Source organism: Schistocerca americana, chromosome 3, assembly GCF_021461395.2.
Source record: "Schistocerca americana isolate TAMUIC-IGC-003095 chromosome 3, iqSchAmer2.1, whole genome shotgun sequence".
NCBI lineage: Eukaryota > Metazoa > Arthropoda > Insecta > Orthoptera > Acrididae > Schistocerca > Schistocerca americana.
The window spans coordinates 267,874,277-267,892,313 of NC_060121.1; the positions used below are offsets into that span (position 1 = coordinate 267,874,277).

The window sequence follows — 18,037 nt, forward strand, 5'->3', positions numbered from 1 at the left end:
AGCAAAAATTACAAATATGGCTAAATACAGTGCTAATATGTGTGGTACAGTACTTTAATACTCTGCTAGGAACTCCATCATATCCATGACAGTCCTTAGTCTTCAGTGATTTAGTTATTGACTGAATCTCCCCCATGTCTGTATCACAGAAGAGTATTTCAGACATCAATCATTGAAAGTCATTTTCCAAGAGAGTTATATGATTCCCTGTGGAAACTAAATTTTTATTTAATTCATCAGCAATGCTCAAAAAATGATTGTTAAATACGGTGCATATATCTGATTTATTAGCAACAGAAATATTTTTACTACAAACTGACTTTATAACATCGACCTTGTGTTGCTGACTGAACACTTCCTTCACAACTGACCATATGGTTTTAATTTTACCTTGTGATTTAACTATTCTATTTGCATACCACATACTCTTTGCCTTCCTAATAACATTTTTAAGCACCTTACAATACTGTTTGTAATGGGCTACTGTAGCTTGATTGTGACTACTTCAAACATTTTGATATAATTCCCACTTTGTTCTACATGATAACCTTATCCCACTAGTTAGCCATCCATGCTGCCTTTTACTGCTGGTACCCCATTTAGAACATTCTAATGGAAAGCAACTCTCAAAGAGCATGAGAAATGTGTTAAGGAAAGCATTTTATTTGTCATCTATGTTATCAGCACTATAAAAATCCTGCCACTCTTGTTCCTTGACGAGGTTTAAAAAACTCTCTATTGCTGTTGCATTAACTTTCCTACATAGTTTGTAATTATATGTGACATTTGTTTGAGTACAAAAGCCTTTTAGTGTTAAAATTTGAGCATCATGGTCTGAAAGGCCCTTCACCCTTTTAGTAACAGAATTGGTATCTAGTAATGAAGAATGAATAAAAATATTGTCTATGGCTGTGCTACTGTTCCCCTGCACCCTAGTTGGGAAACACAGTCTGCATCAGATCATGTGAATTTAGGAGATGTACCAACGTCCTTTTTCTTGCACTATCATATATGAAATTAATATTGAAGTCACCACATATAACTAATTTCTGGTACTTCCTACAAAGTGAATCAAGAACCCCCTCTACTTTGAGCAGAAATGCTCTGAAGTCAGAGTTAGGGGACCTATAAACAATATCAATTAGAAGTTTAATTTCACTAAATGCAACTGCCCCTGCACAACATTCAAATATCTGTTCAGTGAAGTGCCATGATACGTCTATGGACTCAAATGGAATTCTGTTTTTTATGTACATGGCCACTGCCCCACCCCGCAAGGAACTCCTTGAAAAACAGCCAGCTGATCTGTATCCTGCTAAAGGAAGCCTCTAAATTGTCAAATTTTGTGCAATACATTGACGGATCTACTGAAATCATATTTTTATTGCACGAACTGGTTTTTGGTGTGTGCAGTCTCTAGCTGATACTGTATGGTAAACAGTTCATTTTGTGTGATTTACTGTGTTGTGTAAACCAAATTGCGGAAATGACTTCGAAGTAGATGGAAAACATGTTCATTTTAGAATTATTGGAAACATATAAATGATTAGTCAGCCTTATGGTACGTAAAATCAAATGAGTATAATAATCATCAGAAGAAAAACAACCAATATTGTCTCCATTGTTGTCTATATATAGGGAGATGTACACAGAAGCAAATAAGCTTCAATTAGTAAAGAGGTTAAATTCATTTTGGACAAATCATAGGAAGGTGCTGCCTTGCAGGAATAGTGTCTCACAATTGAGTGCCCTTTTTCTTAATTATTGGTGTAACTGCTTGCAAAAGTACATCAAATGAGCAATTGTTCATCCTCAAAAAGTTCCAATAATCACTTGTCACACTTGTGCTTAAGTCACTTTGTAAATTTTCAAGGTTCAGTCTTCCTCTCTACTTACACCACTGCCTCACCCAACTACGCCTCTTCTCTTCTTTCCATGAGTGAAAAGCAAGCCCAATGGCCAAATAATAGCTGGTGTCCGTATGCAGCATGTTTTCAACTTCATGAGTTGACATGTATTTTTTGCAGTATCACTTTGCTGTTTGGAAACTACTGTCAATACATTGTAGAATATTCTTGCCCAATATTATTGATAGTCTAGGGACCACTTTGGTAAACTATACATTAAAAAGTCTTGGTTGCAAAATAGAATACTGACATGAATTATCTATAGAAGGATGGAATGACTAATACAGGCTGACCTGGGAAAGATCAGTTTCAGTTCCTCATTAGACAAGCTGGAAAAAAAAAGGCAAACCCGTATTTACAACATTTGTGGCTGTAGAGCAAGCTTTTGATCAGTGTTGACTGACAAAAACTCTTCAAAATTCTGAAGATATCTGGGATAAAATACCAGGACAAAATACTATCCTCAACATATAGAGAGATTTGGTTCATAGAACATCCACGACTGAGAGGCGTGATAATTAATTTAGGGAGATCTACTTCAGATGTATAAAATATTTATTCAAACCATGACTGGTTTCAAGATTTTAAAATCCAATCTCTCTACCTTAATCAACAACTTATAAAGGGCTGAAGGACATGAAGGAGAGGCATTAACTGAGGAGGCAATGAGAGAGGGTTGCAGCCCATTTTTCTGTCATCCAGTCTGTACATAAAGTAAACAGAAAACAAGGAGCAGTTTGGTACAGGAATTTAAGTTAGGGAGAAGAAATAAAAACTTTGTTTGCCAGTAACATTGTAATCCTCCTAGGCATGTCAAACAACTTGAAAAATTGATTGAATGGAATGAATAGTGTCTCGGAAAGAGGTTATAACATAACCAGTAATAAAAAAGAGAACAAGACTCAGTTCATGCACAACAGTGTGTGGTACCAATATGTTCCAAAAAGCCGCATCAGAAAATGTGATTTTTCAGTGGGTCATCTCAGGATCTGTTGAACACAGAGAGGAGGGGTCAAGTGTTTTGGAGAGCCCTCGGCCTTGCGACCATTTGTATACCTATTGGAAGAATGGTAATATTCTAGCTATCTTACAGCACTGTGTCAAAGTTTAAACATTAGACACTTCCTCCACCCCAGGCAAATTGAGCAAATCAGTTGGTTCTTTTTCATTAGGTATGATCGATGGTGGAACTTAGGTGGCTTATAAAAGCACCATTTTTTCATGAGCAGTACCAAAGTACCAATTGTGGGATGGCCACTTCTATACTATCAATTCATGACAGATCTTCAAAATTTTTACCATGTGTTCGTAAGGTGATGGTCTCAGGGAACCTTCATTCTTTTTTCAATATTGTTGCCCATTATCGAGAGCCAGAGGTGAGAAAAGTTATCAGAAAAAAATAAGCAAATTATTTTGTGCTCGCCATATGTTATGCATACCTATCTTGTTCAGATAGGTAAAAATATATAACTGTGTCAAAGTATACAAACAAACTGTAAGAACTTTACTGATCTATGGAATTGGTTTCATGTAAGTAGCACACACTTCTCTCAGAGCAAAATGGGGAACCAGCTGCCTCAATACTCATTCTGCCATCAAGATTTTGGTGCCCGAACATATTCAGCTTTTTTGTGCCAAAGAGAGTAACACAGAGACAGTGGCAGTGCAAGAGAGAGGAGACATTGCCAGTGGGAGAGAAAGAGGTGGTAAACAGTGATTGTGTCAGAGAGAGAGTGCCAATGCAACAGAGAGATTGATGAAGACAATAGAAATTGGAGCAAAAGAGAGAGGAGATATTGATGGCCACTGAGAAACAGCGGCAGAAAAAGAAAAAAAGAGAGATTGATGGAGGTAGAAGCAGTGGGAGCAAAAGAGAAAAGAGACAGTGGAAATGAAAAATACAAATGAGTGAAGAGCATACATGGGGTTGGGGGGTCTGAACCCTGCTGGACCATTGCATTGTAACACATAGATATAGAAGAGGGTGCAATTTGGAATGAAATTTGAAACACATGGGGGTAGAGAAAGAAAGTAAGTTAGGTCCCGCAGACTTTTTGAGTTGCCGAGGTACGATGGAGACAGTAGCAGTGGAAAAGTATGACAACAGGAGACAGTGTAAGTGAAAGTAAGTTAGAGAGAGGTGACTTTGGTAGTGGGATACACTGTAAATCAGTGGGAGGAAGAGGAGACAGAAACAATATATAGGGTGAGTAAGGAGACAAGGTACATGCTTTGAGGTTTGGTAGTATCAGTGATTCTGATCAAAGATGTTCATATGGACATTTGCCCTATTTCAAATGGTTTCCAAGATTGGACACATTTAATATCACTTTCGTAACCGAGCGAGGTGGCGCAGTGTTTAGACACTGGACTCGCATTCGGGAGGACGACGGTTCAATCCCGCGTCCGGCCATCCTGATTTAGGTTTTCCGTGATTTCCCTAAATCACTCCAGGCAAATGCCGGGATGGTTCCTCTGAAAGGGCATGGCCGACTTCCTTCCCCATCATTCCCTAATCCGATGAGACCGATGACCACGCTGTCTGGTCTCCTTCCCCAAACCAACCAACCAATCACTTTCGTACGTTTTTCTTTAGTTACTCGAAAACCACACCCTACAGTGAAAACGTGGTGCATTGCAAATGTATAGTACATTAAATTTTCTATGAAAAAGGTCCTATTCATTTTCTCTCTAGGATAGTTTGCATGAAGAGAGTGCGAGAATATTGGAAATCCCATGTGACACTCTTTGGAGATAACCCGTACACATGTAATAATTACTGTGGGACAGAACTGGTGACAGATCATTCACGTACAGTGAGAAGATCATTGGACCTAACACCAAATCCTGAGACATGCCTGATATTATCTGTCTCCATTTTTCACTTTTTGAGGAGATTTATTAGATCACTCACAACACTACAATAAAAAATAATAATAAACTACTCTTGGGCAGTTTAGTTACTTCTTGGAGACAGATATATAAATCAGTAGGCCTTTGTCCTGCTGAAATACGTTCTGAAGAAATATACACTGAATTGTACTGAAGTATCTGCTTTCTAGCTTTCTATTTTATGGCCTTTCTGTATGCAATTAAGGGACCCCCAGTGGCTTTGTTGAGTTATTAAAATTTCAGCTGCTTGTCAACATTGATTGAAACAATGGCAGTGCCACTTGTCTTTGCAGCAGTATAGTGATTCATGGTGGGAAGCTTCAGTTATTTCCTTATAGACATTCAAAGACAGAATTCAAACTTCTAGCTTTTATTTTTCTGTTTTGTATTTCAGCCTCTGGTTTGTCAACAAGTGTCTGTATAGTAATTTCAGTATCATTTAGCGTCAAAAATAAAATTCAGATCCTCAACAAACTGTAACAGTTGAAGTCTATGTATTCACAGACAAATAAAATTTGCAATATTTTAATCTAACTGATGTGGTAATGTTTAATATTATGCATAATCTTTTTCAGAGTTGTTCCCAAGGCTCTGCCAAATGCATCAGATTTCGCTGCTCAGTAAGAAACCTGCAGATGAAACAAGAAGCTGTTATCAAAATAAGATCCAGGTGAAACCTGTTATATTTATGATACAAGTAAATACAGTAATTTAAAAATATATCTAAAAACAAAGATGGTGTAACTTAGCAAACGAAAGCGTTGGTATGTTGATAGACACACAAACAAACACAAACACACACACACAAAATTCAAGCTTTCGCAACCCACGGTTGCTTCATCAGGAAAGAGGGAAGGAGAGGGAAAGACGAAAGGATGTGGGTTTTAAGGGAGAGGGTAAGGAGACATTCCAATCCCAGGAGTGGTGGGGTTCTTCTTCACTGTGAGTCCAGATCATGAAGATGTCATCAATAAATCTGTACCAAACTTTGGGTTGGCAGGCCTGCGTAACCAAGAAGTCTTCCTCTAAGTGACCCATAAATAGGTTGGCGTACGAGGGGGCCATCCTGGTACACCTGACTCCCAAATTCAACCAAACAGCCCTCGTCAAAGATTTACTGTCCTACACTCGTACTCTCTGCTGCAAATATCACTTTGCCATGAAGAATAATAATCCTAATCCTACTCCTAATGATCCAACTACCCAAGACATTATCCAAATTGAACCCTGCCTGGAGCAGTTCCGTCCTCTGTCACAGCGGGACTCACCTCCTCTTCCTCAAAATCACCCTCTCCAAACCTTCCAGGAATTTCTGACTTCCAGCCTTCCCTCTCAACCCTTCTTGAAAAACCTTAATCCTACACCCAACATCACCACTGCTGAAGCCCAGGCTATCCGTGATCTGAAGGCTGACCGATCCATTGTCATTCTTCCGGCGGACAAGGGTTCCACGACCGTGGTACTTGATCGTCGGGAGTATGTGGCTGAGGGACTGTGTCAGCTTTCAGACAACACCACATACAAAATTTGCCAAGGTAATCCCATTCCTGATGTCCAGGCGGAGCTTCAAAGAATCCTCAGAAACTTAGGCCCCCTACAAAACCTTTCACCTGACTCCATCAACCTCCTGACCCCACAGACACCCCACGCCCCTACCTACCACCTTCTACCTACTTTCTAAAATTCACAACCCCAATCATCCCGGCCACCCCATTGTAGCTGCCCCCCACAGAACGTATATTTGCCTACGTAGATAAACACCTTCAACCCATTACATGCAGTGTCCCATCCTTCATCAAAGACACCAACCACTTTCTCGAACGCCTGGAACCCTTACCCAATCTGTTATCCCCGGAAACCATCCTTGTAACCATTGATGCCACTTCTTTATACACAAATATTCCGCACGTCCTGGGCCTCACTGCAATTGAGCACTTCCTTTCACGCCGATCTCCCGCCACCTTACCTAAAACCTCTTTCCTCATTACCTTAGCCTGACCCAAAACTTCTTCACTTTTGAAGGCCAGACATACCAACAATTAAAGGGAACAGCCATGGGTACCAGGATGGCCCCCTCATATGCCAACCTATTTATGGGTCGCTTAGAGGAAGCCTTCTTGGTTACCCAGGCCTGCCAACCCACAGTTTGGTACAGATTTATTGATGACATCTTCACGGTCTGGACTCTCAGTGAAGAACAATTCTAGAATTTCCTCTCCAAGCGCAACTCCTTTGGTTCCATCAGATTCACCTGGTCCTACTCCAGATCCCATGCCACTTTCCTTGACGTTGACCTCCATCTGTCCAATGGCCAGCTTCACACATCCGTCCACATCAAACCCACCAACAAGCAACAGTACCTCCATTATGACAGCTGCCACCCATTCCATATCAAACGGTCCCTTCCCTACAGCCTAGGTCTTCGTGGCAAACGAATCTGCTCCAGTCCGGATTCCCTGAACCATTACACCAACAACCTGAAAACAGCTTTCGCATCCCGCAACTACCATCCCGACCTGGTACAGAAGCAAATAACCAGAGCCACTTCCTCATTCCCTCAAACCCAGAACCTCCCACAGAAGAACCCCAAAAGTGCCCCACTTGTGACAGGATACTTTCCGGGACTGGATCAGACTCTGAATGTGGCTCTCCAGCAGGGATACTACTTCCTCAAATCCTGCCCTGAAATGAGATTCATCCTTCATGAAATCCTCTCCACTCCACCAAGAGTGTCTTTCAGCCGTCCACCTAACCTTCGTATCCTCTTGGTTCATCCCTATGAAATCCCCAAGCCACCTTCTCTACCCTCTGCTCCTACCCTTGTAACCGTCCCTGGTGTAAAACCTGTCCCATGCACTCTCCCACCACCACCTACTCCAGTCCTGTAACCTGGAAGGTGTACACGATCAAAGGCAGAGCCACGTGTGAAAGCACCCATGTGATTTACCAACTGACCTGCCTAGACTGTGAAGCTTTCTATGTGGGAATGACCAGCAACAAACTGTCCATTCGCTTGAATGGACACAGCAGACAGTGTTTGTTGGTAATGAGGATCACCCTGTGGCTAAACATGCCTATCTTGGCACAGTGTTACACCGTCCGGGTTATCTGGATACTTCCCACTAACACCAACCTGTCAGAACTCCAGAGATGGGAACTTGCCCTTCAGTATATCCTCTCTTCCCGTTACCCACCAGGCCTCAACCTCCGCTAATTTCATGTTGCCGCCGCTCATACCTCACCTGTCATTCAACAACATCTTTGCCTCTGTACTTCGACTGACATTTCTGCCCAAACTCTTTGTCTTTACAAATGTCTGCTTGTGTCTGTATATGTGTGGATGGATATGTGTGTGTGTGTGTGTGCGCGCGCGAGTGTATATCTGTCCTTTTTTCTCCTAAGGTAAGTCTTTCCGCTCCCGGGATTGGAATGACTCCTTACCCTCTCCCTTAAAACCCACATCCTTTCGTTTTTCCCTCTCCTTCCCTCTTTCCTGATGAAGCAACCGTGGGTTGCGAAAGCTTGAATTTTGTGTGTGTGTTTGTGTTTGTTTGTGTGTCTATCAACATACCAACGGTTTTGTTTGGTAAGTTACATCATCTTTGTTTTTAGATATATTTTTCCCACGTGGAATGTTTCCCTCTATTATATTCATATCAGTAATTTAAAAATACATACAGAGTTACATTGTTTTTCATTACACTTGTTCTCTGGTTCAGGCTCTGGAATTCAACACTGGTTGAAGACTACCCAAAAGTTGACTCTGTGCGAATACGTTCTCATGCCAGGATAGAGCTGCCAGAGAGTCCAGCCATTCATCAAAATACAGCTGATGATGAAGCAGAGGTTTGTATCTCTCCTTGAAGTGCAGAAAAAGTGTGTGTGTGTGTGTGTGTGTGTGTGTGTGTGTGTGTGTGTGTGAGAGAGAGAGAGAGAGAGAGAGAGAGAGAGAGAGAGAGAGAGAGGGGGGGGGGGGGGTGAGGGTGCTGGGGGAGGGAGAGGCGGAGGGGCGAAGGGAGGGGGAGAATTACAGTAATATCAGAAAATTGAGTCCGCCTTGATGCAAAACACCTTGTTATTCGTTTATTTCTTTGTTCTCCCAATCTAATTTATTATATGTTACAGCAAGTTTTAAGCAATTATTGTTGCTGTTTGCGACATATTTTCTGTGCGCTTTTTTTCTGTTGCCGTTTATTACTTAGCAAACATCATGCAGAATTATTTATGCACTTATAGCACCCTCCCTAATTTTTCAGTTTGATGTTGATCGAGCTATAGAGTTCATTTATGATAAATGTAGATAATATATATACTCCTCTTTAAGGCAAAACTAAATGTAATGCAATATGTTTGTTAGAATATCTGCTACAATAACTAAATCTCAAACTCCAATTTACTACAAATTAGATTGTGCACAGAACAAAGATAACTTCTCAAAAAGGCACTTTTATTTGCATCGATTTACAATCAAATTCAGGTTGATCTATTCTTTTGTATTAATACTGAATCACAATCACTGATTTGCTATGAAATAAATTACCTGAAAACTCTCATACCGGCAACTTACGAAAATATAGTTTTGCAAGTGTCGAAAAATTCTCATAAATAACCTTCTTCTCACATAATTATACAATACAATTAGAGGTTTTGAATGAGGATAGGCCCACTATTCTCAAAAATTTTATAAGACCACAAATAAGTTTAAGCCTACAAGTGACAAGAACAGTAGGAATTTATTGCAGCACTCGCGAATATTCGAAGTTTCACAATACATATGGGTATTGATACAGTCAGTGAAAGATTATTCAGAAGTAACGTTTACAGTAAAATATGCAAATCTAGAATTTGAAATCAGCACACGAATCTTGCAAACACAGTCTCATACTAAAGAAAATGCCAGTTGGCTTTTACATACAAATAAACATGTGAATAGCACAGATTTTTACTTAGTTATGTCTTTGCTGTAGAAGAATACTGCAGCGTAAGTTTATCTCAGTCAGAATCTAGAAAAATGTGCAGCATCAACAAAGTGGCTAACAATGCAATGTGTCACAAAGTGAAACCTTTCTGTTTCTATTCTGTACAGAATTAATGGACATTCTAAATGAGTTTTTCATTTTGAAATTCTATTACATTTGTAGTATCTTCAGAAGTTCTCCATTCAGTGTATTTAACTATATAATCAGTAGACATTGTGCAGCATGTGTGAACTACAGTGATGTTATTCAAGTACATACTATACTGAGCTCACAGGAGCTTACATGACTACCTCCACTCTCCAGCCCTTGGCAGCTCTTGCAGTATTTGCCACTAGTAAATATACTTGAGATGGATATTAATACAATGATCAGGCTTTATTTCTGCTTCTCTTTTGTTAATTTATACCTTGACCTATTTCATACTCCTCCTTTATCAATGGTTCTACTGAACATGATGAATGGAAGAATGAAATCTTTTCAGACTTATACAAGGTGTACAACTTTGCTTCCGCTGTTTGCCGATAGGTGGCAACAATGGTAAGTAACGGTCTAAAGAAACAGATCGCAGATGTCAGGCAGTTAGCTTGGACCTTGGTCAATATAACCTCATTCAAACATTAGCCGATTTGTGTCTGCATCATAAAGTTGTTCTCATTTGAAAATGTCAGTTTACGAGCCTAATTCTCGTCATTTGGAGGACGTGTTTCTGTTTTGTTCGATATGAAGAAAACAGCAGCTGAGTCTAATTGAATGCTCTCAAGTATGTATGGTAAGGGTGCTATTAGTGAAAGAACATGTCATGAGCCATTTCGGCACTTCAAGAATGATGATTTTAACGTCATAGACCGGCATAGAGATGGAAGAGAGAATGTTTTTAAAGATGCAGAATTTGAGACATTGCTTAGTGAAGCCTCCCACCAAACTCAAGAAGAATTGGCACAGTTAGTGGGAGTGACACAACAAGCCATTTCAAAATGTCTCAAGGCTATGGGCATGATTCAGAAAGAAGGAACTTGAGTCCCGCGTGTGCTGAAACCAAGAGATGTTGAACGGCGTTTGTGTGTTTGCGAACAGTTGCTTCAGAGGCAAAAACGAAAGGGACTTCTGCATCGCTTTGTGACCAAGGATGAAAAATGGGTTCATTACAATAACCCTAAATACAAAAAATCATGGGAATATCCCCGCCATGCTTCCATGTCGATGACCAAACCGAATATTCACGGTTCCAAGATCATGCTATGCATTTGGTGGGATCAGCTCAGCGTCGTGTACTATGAGGTGTTAAAACCAAGTGAAACAATCACAGGTGCTTGTTATCGAATGCAATTAATGTGTTTGAGCAGAGCATTGAAAGACACGCGGCCGCAATACAGCAAGCGGCATGATCAAGTGATTTTGCAGCATGACAACGCTCGAGGCCATGTTGCAAAAGAGGTCAAAACGTACTTGGAAGCATTAAAATGGGAAGTCCTACCCCACGCACTGTATTCTCCAGACATTGCTCCCTCTGACTATCACCTGTTTAGATCAATAGTGCTTGGCCTGGCTGACCAACACTTCCAATCTCATGAAGAAGTTACAAATTGGATAGATTCGTGGATCGCTTCAAAAGATGAACAATTTTTCCGACACGGGATTTGTACACTGCCCGAAAGATGGGAGAAAGTAGTGGCCAGTGATGGAAAATACTTTGAATGATATATGTATAACTAATTTGTTTCATTAAAGCCTAAAATGTTGGGGAAAAAATGGCGGAAGTAAAGTTGTACACCTTGTAGTTGGGAATAATGAACTCACTATCAGTAAGGTATGGATTTTATATTACTCTGCTGTACATTTTCAGAGCATGACATATTGAATTGGGTGCTGAAGTGTTTGATAACAATACTTCCCTGAATCTACCCAGTTACAGAGATTTCAGTATTCTGATCTGGTCAAACTCCTCAAAGGCATTTCTGACTGATAGCTATTGATGAAGCACTTCCCAACCAAAGAAGAAAATTAGTGAATTGACTAGAATTTTGCTGAGGGTGGCATTTGTGGAAAAGCTATATAGTACAAGCCCCGTTGCTTTTACAATTGTTTTCCTCCCAATATAGCATTGTGCTACAGTGAATTGCAAAAACCTCATTCTTGAAAATCAGTCGAGTTAATTTAATTTGTAATTTTTTATGTCTGTCATACGTAACGTTACAGTACTTCTGAGCATATTTTGTTACAGTATGCGATGTTTTTCATATATCGATGTTCAGCATCATCATCTGTAAATCTTAATATTAAATCAAATTTTTTGAACCATCATTGTATAGTCTGTTTATTTACTTTGTTAATTTAAAAGTTGTGTTGACAGACCTGACTGTCTTTGACATGGTGCAGTTACGTTTAAACGTATCACGTATCAGAAAACAGTAACAGTATCTCGCATATATTTGCTTAGTGGGAAAAGAATCACGAACTGAGGATGTTAAAACATCTTGGCTGATTAAAACTGTGTGCTGGACTGGGTCTCAGACCTTGGACCTGTGCCACGAGCAAGTGCTCTACTGACAGGTATGCAAGCACAACTCAGTACCTCATCTCCTACTTAGAAACTTCACAGAAAATCTGCCGCATACCTTGCAGTCCTAGCAATCCTGGAAGAAAAGATCACTTGCCAGTGAAAGGGAAATATCCTAGGCTGGAGTCCAAATCTGTCACAGTTTTAATCTATCATAAGTTTCAAATCGGCACAGACTCCATTCCAGAGTGAAGCTTCATTCTGGGTGCAAACCAAGGATGTTTGCCCACTGCTTCCCACTATAGTGGTGCAACTTACACATTCTTTGGAATGTCAGTATAAAATTGATTTAATATGCAGCAACAGGATATTTTGCCCATACATAATTTTGTTTGATATTGCGTATGAACTTTTGCAGGCTGAAACAGAAGCTTTCCCAGATAAACTGGAACAACAAGAGGCAGAATCTGTACCAGTATGGATTATTATAGTAGCCATTGTAGCTGGACTACTGCTACTCATTCTGCTAACATTGGTTCTGTGGAAATTGGGCTTCTTCAAGCGTCGGCGACCTGATCCAACACTATCTGGCAATCTTGAGAAACATCGTGATGAAAATGGTGATTATGCATCATAGTAAAAGGTATGAAATGGAATTTGTAATTTATTTTTTAAAACTAATAACACAGTGCCTGTCTTTAATGTAACATGAGGAGTTGTAACAGTAAAACTTGTAAAAGGTGATTCCAGGACATAAATAAGAAATGGAAACCAGGAAACTATGCACATGCACACAGACAGACAGACAGACACGCGCACGGGCACATGCACACCCATGTGCACATGCGCGCGCGCGCGCGCGCACGCACATACACACACACACACACACACACACACACACACACACACACACAAAGAAGTGGTAATTTTATTGAGGATAAGTGTGATTTTTTTCCCAATATTTTGCTGAAGCTCCAGCAAACTGATTAGAGTTTTGATAGAGATTTATGGAAAATGTCTGGATTAAAAGTGATTTCACGCACAACAGAATAGTAAAATATTGCCATAGAAATGAATATTTTGCTGTTTTGGTTTGAAGTATGTGCTGTTTAATTTCAAAACTGGTCAGGTTGTACAATGCGTGTGGTAAAAGCACACAGCCCATGGGCCATTTTTATAGCGAAAACATATTACACAATGAGGAAAGTAACTGGGAGAATCTCTTTGAAAATCGTGAAAAAGATAGCATCAGTAAAAGTGTGACTAATAATAATTGTTTTCTGAATGACAAAAATATTCGAACAACTCTTTTTAAGCATGTACTGAGTGCCCCACAACCTCTGTATCAATTATTCTTCTCAAACTCTGTGTATCCAATTTCTATCGTCTAAAGTGTAATGATGGGGCACCCTTAACGTCCATTTGACAACTAGGTCATTAGAGATGGAGCACAAGCTTGAACTGAGGAAGGAAATTGGCTGTACCTGTCAGAGGAGCCATTATGGGATTTGCCTTAAGTGATTTATGGAGACCACAGGAAACCTGAAGCTGGATACCCAGATGGGATTTGAATTGCCACCCTTCCAAATAAAATCCCAATTCTTTAACAGTCATGATGCTCCACTCAGTGCTGGGAACCTTAGGACACAAAGTAAACGTCAGAACTTCAAATGAGATGATGATACCAAATTATTATACATGGGGCATCCAATAAGTAATGCAGCACTTGTTTTTCTGAAAGCAGGTTGGCTTTAGTCAGAATTCCAGTACATCATATTATTCCTCACTCTTTTGGCTACAAAAAACCTATTTTGCAACATAATCTCTGTTTTCTGTGACAGCCTTGCACCACCTCACTCGGAGGGCCTGTATGCCCCCATGATACCACTCTAGTTTTTGACATTGGAACCAATAATCTGCTGCATCAAAAAAAAACCCATCATCCACATACTGTTTCCTGCAGAGTGCATCCTGGGGTGAACAGATGGAAGTCAGAATGTGTGAGATCAGGGCTGTAGATTGGATGAGGAAGAGCAGTCCGGTGAAGTTTTGTGTGCCCTCTTAGATGCACAGACTTCTGTGAGGCCTTGCATTGTCAAGGAGAAGGTGAAGTTCATTTGCATTTTTGTGACAATATTCCAACATTGCAGGAGTCATGGCTGTATGAGGCCAGCTGGCATGTGGAAGATCGGACAGATTTGCGCGAACTTGGTGCTATGATGGCAAGACTCGTCACCTAATGACTCACCATGCTATTGTTCACTGCCAGGTCTCTGTAGACATTTTGCAAATACATATGTGTATCTGTGATGCTCTAGTTTTCCGCCAAAAGAAAGTCAATGGCAGGTATCTACTTGGAATGCACCTCCATTACAGATGCCATTTTGAAGGCTACATATAGTGCCACCATGTATCAAATTCTCATAAAACTCTGATGGTTGAAGGGGGAATATTCCATTATGTCCCACAACAAATTCTGCATTTTTCAACCAAAACTGGCTGAGGAAAAAAAATGTGTTCCATGATTTATCTGACACCACTTGTGATTGAAAGAAGCTCTCAAAATGGAGTTTTTTGTCTGGAAAGGTTTTTTGGTTATGTTCAGATAGTGTTATATCTTCATAAAGTATTTTTAAAATGATACGTGCAAAAAAAATTGTTCTCTTTTTCATTTGAAATAAGCATATCTTTTTCTTGTTTTCAATATAGAAAACTAAAATAATTTTTTATTTAAATTGTTATTCTTCATAGGAAATAATTAAAGAATGCAAGTTTTCTTATGTTCATTTTATCATCTGTTGAAAAATCTACTTATAAATAAACTATCTGCCTTTTTCTAACTCCAGTCATACTCTGATCTCTTACACATTGGGTCTCTCAAAATAAGTCTGCTGCGGAAACAATCAGTGTCCTTCCTAAATTCAGTTTCCATTTTAATTTTTTTTAAAGGGACTTGTTGACACTGTGATTTTTTTACATTTCCTCCAGGTTCCAGTCAAAGTTAGAGTCACCATTTAATTTGTTTGTTTGATAAAAATGATAGGCACTGTTTTCACTACATACGTGAAGTCTGTTCAAAAAATAATTTTAGCTGTTTGTCTACATCAGTGTTTTCCCTTCACACTAGGTGCCATTAGATATTATACACTAATTCCAGTACTTTTTGCAATCACCGAAACACTTCTGCAACTTTCTCAGTGACGGGTTTTAGCTCACTCAGCTTTGTGTTTTTAGTGTCTGTAAAACAATGGCCCTTTAACTTTTATTTTATTTCTGGGAACAGTAAAAAGTCACATGGGGCTGTATCTTGCAAATATGCAGGCATGGAGGCTGGGATATCATTACAGTATTGTTTTTGGTGAAGAATCCAAAACAAGCAACGAAACATGAGCAGGTGCTTTGTTATGGTGCAAAAACCATGAATAGTTTCACCACAAATCCATTTCTTTCTAATTGCCTTAGGAATACATTATTGAACTTCCATGTAACACTCTTTATTGATTTTCCAACCTTGTGGCAAGAATGCATAGTGCACCATGCTTTTTGAATAACACGGTGAGTATAACCGTCATATACAGATGGTTTCCACTGGGACAATTGAGCCCCTGCTTTGGCATTATATCTTAAAGCCCATGTTTCATCTCTTCTTGTGACATATTTCAGTGGGTCAACATTGTTGTTGACTTCTTCTAAAGGCTCCTGAGAAAACTCTCCAAAAACAATGTTTAAAATTTCTAAATCTTTCCTGTATTTTTATTCCACTCCAATTACAAAATTTAATGGAAATATCCTTATTAATTTTTATACAAAATAAATAATCACCAGTACTATCAAAACATACGTAATCTTATTGACAGCTGACAGCAGCTACTTTTCAGACATGTTTGCAATACATATTGGTTGTTGGATTTTGTGTCAGGATCTTAGTGACATCTGTGTAAAGATTTTTCTGACACTTCCTCAGCATTGTGGCATTGTCAAAGTGGCTGGCATTGTCAAAGGTTCACCTTCCATTGCTGGTGGTGGACTAGAGTTGAAGTCCTTGGCTGAAGATTCTATGTACTTATTGGACCAAAATCCGAGGGCTTTTTCTACCTTTTACAAGTGTGGTTCCCCTTTTCCTGGTCATTAACGCTGTAAGACTCCTCTTGTTATCTGCACCAATCAGCATGTAAATCCAGGATCCATTTACCTTGAGGCTCTCTTCTTTCTTGTTAAAACTATTGCCCTGTTTGTGAATTTCTATGTCTTCCATGAACATAATGCTAGCTTATCTTCACAGTCTTGCATGTCAGCAAATTTTATTATGTGTTCAGTCTCGTACTATGTGGTTCGATTCCTCCACTTGTTACAGTCTGCAGTACTCTCTATGTTCGATGATTGTGGGATTGATGGATCCTCCAGTCATTCTAGCATAGACTTTTCCACATGGTGTATCATGACATACAAGTGGGTCCCTTTTCTCCTGCAATGGTCTGCGACACTGTTTGAACTTCTTGTTTTGTTTGTAAATAGTCTTTACATCATGTTTGCACAATATACATATGATTGTCTCTGTTACCTGGTGATGTATGGCAGAAAGGCCTTACCTGGTGTTTCATCTTCTGATGTGATGTGTCACTGGGTGTGGTCTTTCAGGACACTTATTATGCAACTGATGGAGTACCCATTGCTCCTTGCATCTCGCATCTGAGATGCTGTGGCTCACATATTTGCCTTGCATGTGTTACATGTGTATTAATCATTCCTCATTTCTGGCTCAAGTGATGCTCTGAAAGCTTGTTAAGGTATTGATTCATACGTGTAAGTTTTCGATACACACCATAGCCCAGATTCTGACTATTCCTCATAACAAGCACCACCTGCAGATAACAAGGGGAGAACAGCAGCAGTAATGCCACAGAAAAGCTCTTTGACACTGGTGTGACAGGTACAGATGATCTCCAGCCACTGACTTGATTCCAGTCCTCCACTAACAATGGAGAGTAAACCTTTGACAAACCCAGCCACTCTTGCTGTTAAAACATCAGAAAATCGTTAAACAAATGTTGGACAAAAATCTCAAGATCAAAGCCAACTGGCAATAGTTTATCAAATGGCCATGAAAGCTTCAAACATTTTGGCAAAATAAATAAATAAATAAATTACTATGCACAGTGGTGTAATACAATAAGTGAAATTACATTACTTTTTGTACACATCTTGTATATATTCCCAAAAAGTGTAATGCAACTGTCGTGTTACTGTACTTGGAACATAATGATCATCCTCTAAAGTCTTGCTAACCTAAAATATTGACGCTTATGAATATTGGCAAAGCACTTGATATTGTCAGCTTTGATATCTTACTTGCAAAAGTAAAACAGCTGAATTTTGAGGTAATCTTTTGAAGTAGTTTGAAAGGTATGTCACAGATGAAAGTAGTAAGTTATCTGTGAAGCTGAAGTGCACGTGGAAGTTAACTAGTGGTATCTCGTCTTTTTTGCTCTCTTCTTAATTTCTACGGCATTGCTCCCACCTACATTGAAGTACTAAATCTGGAAAAGGAAACACTACAATTGAGCATACCATGAACAACAAAATTATCATTGTTTTTTGCAGGAGTTTTGAAACAGTATGTGTTGTTCTTATGCAGAAATCTGGAATATGTGGTGTAATAAGCTTATATGGGTGCAGAATTGGAAATTATTTTCTATTGCATTCTAGTGAGACTTTATCACCACCATATTGCAGTTGGGCAAGATATAAAGTATAAGGACCTT

General features: G+C 39.4%; 1 protein-coding gene across 3 annotated transcripts in view; it reads left to right on the plus strand.

The window, feature by feature from the left end:
* Positions 1-18,037, plus strand: part of LOC124605218 (integrin alpha-PS1) — a 575,966-nt gene that overhangs the window by 547,096 nt on the left and 10,833 nt on the right. For all 3 annotated transcript variants that reach the window (XM_047136765.1, XM_047136766.1, XM_047136767.1), the window contains 3 exons: positions 5,375-5,469; positions 8,519-8,645; positions 12,694-12,918. In XM_047136765.1, coding sequence (XP_046992721.1) covers positions 5,375-5,469; positions 8,519-8,645; positions 12,694-12,912 — 441 coding nt within the window. In that variant the 3' untranslated portion in view covers positions 12,913-12,918. The remainder of the gene's footprint in view (positions 1-5,374; positions 5,470-8,518; positions 8,646-12,693; positions 12,919-18,037) is intronic.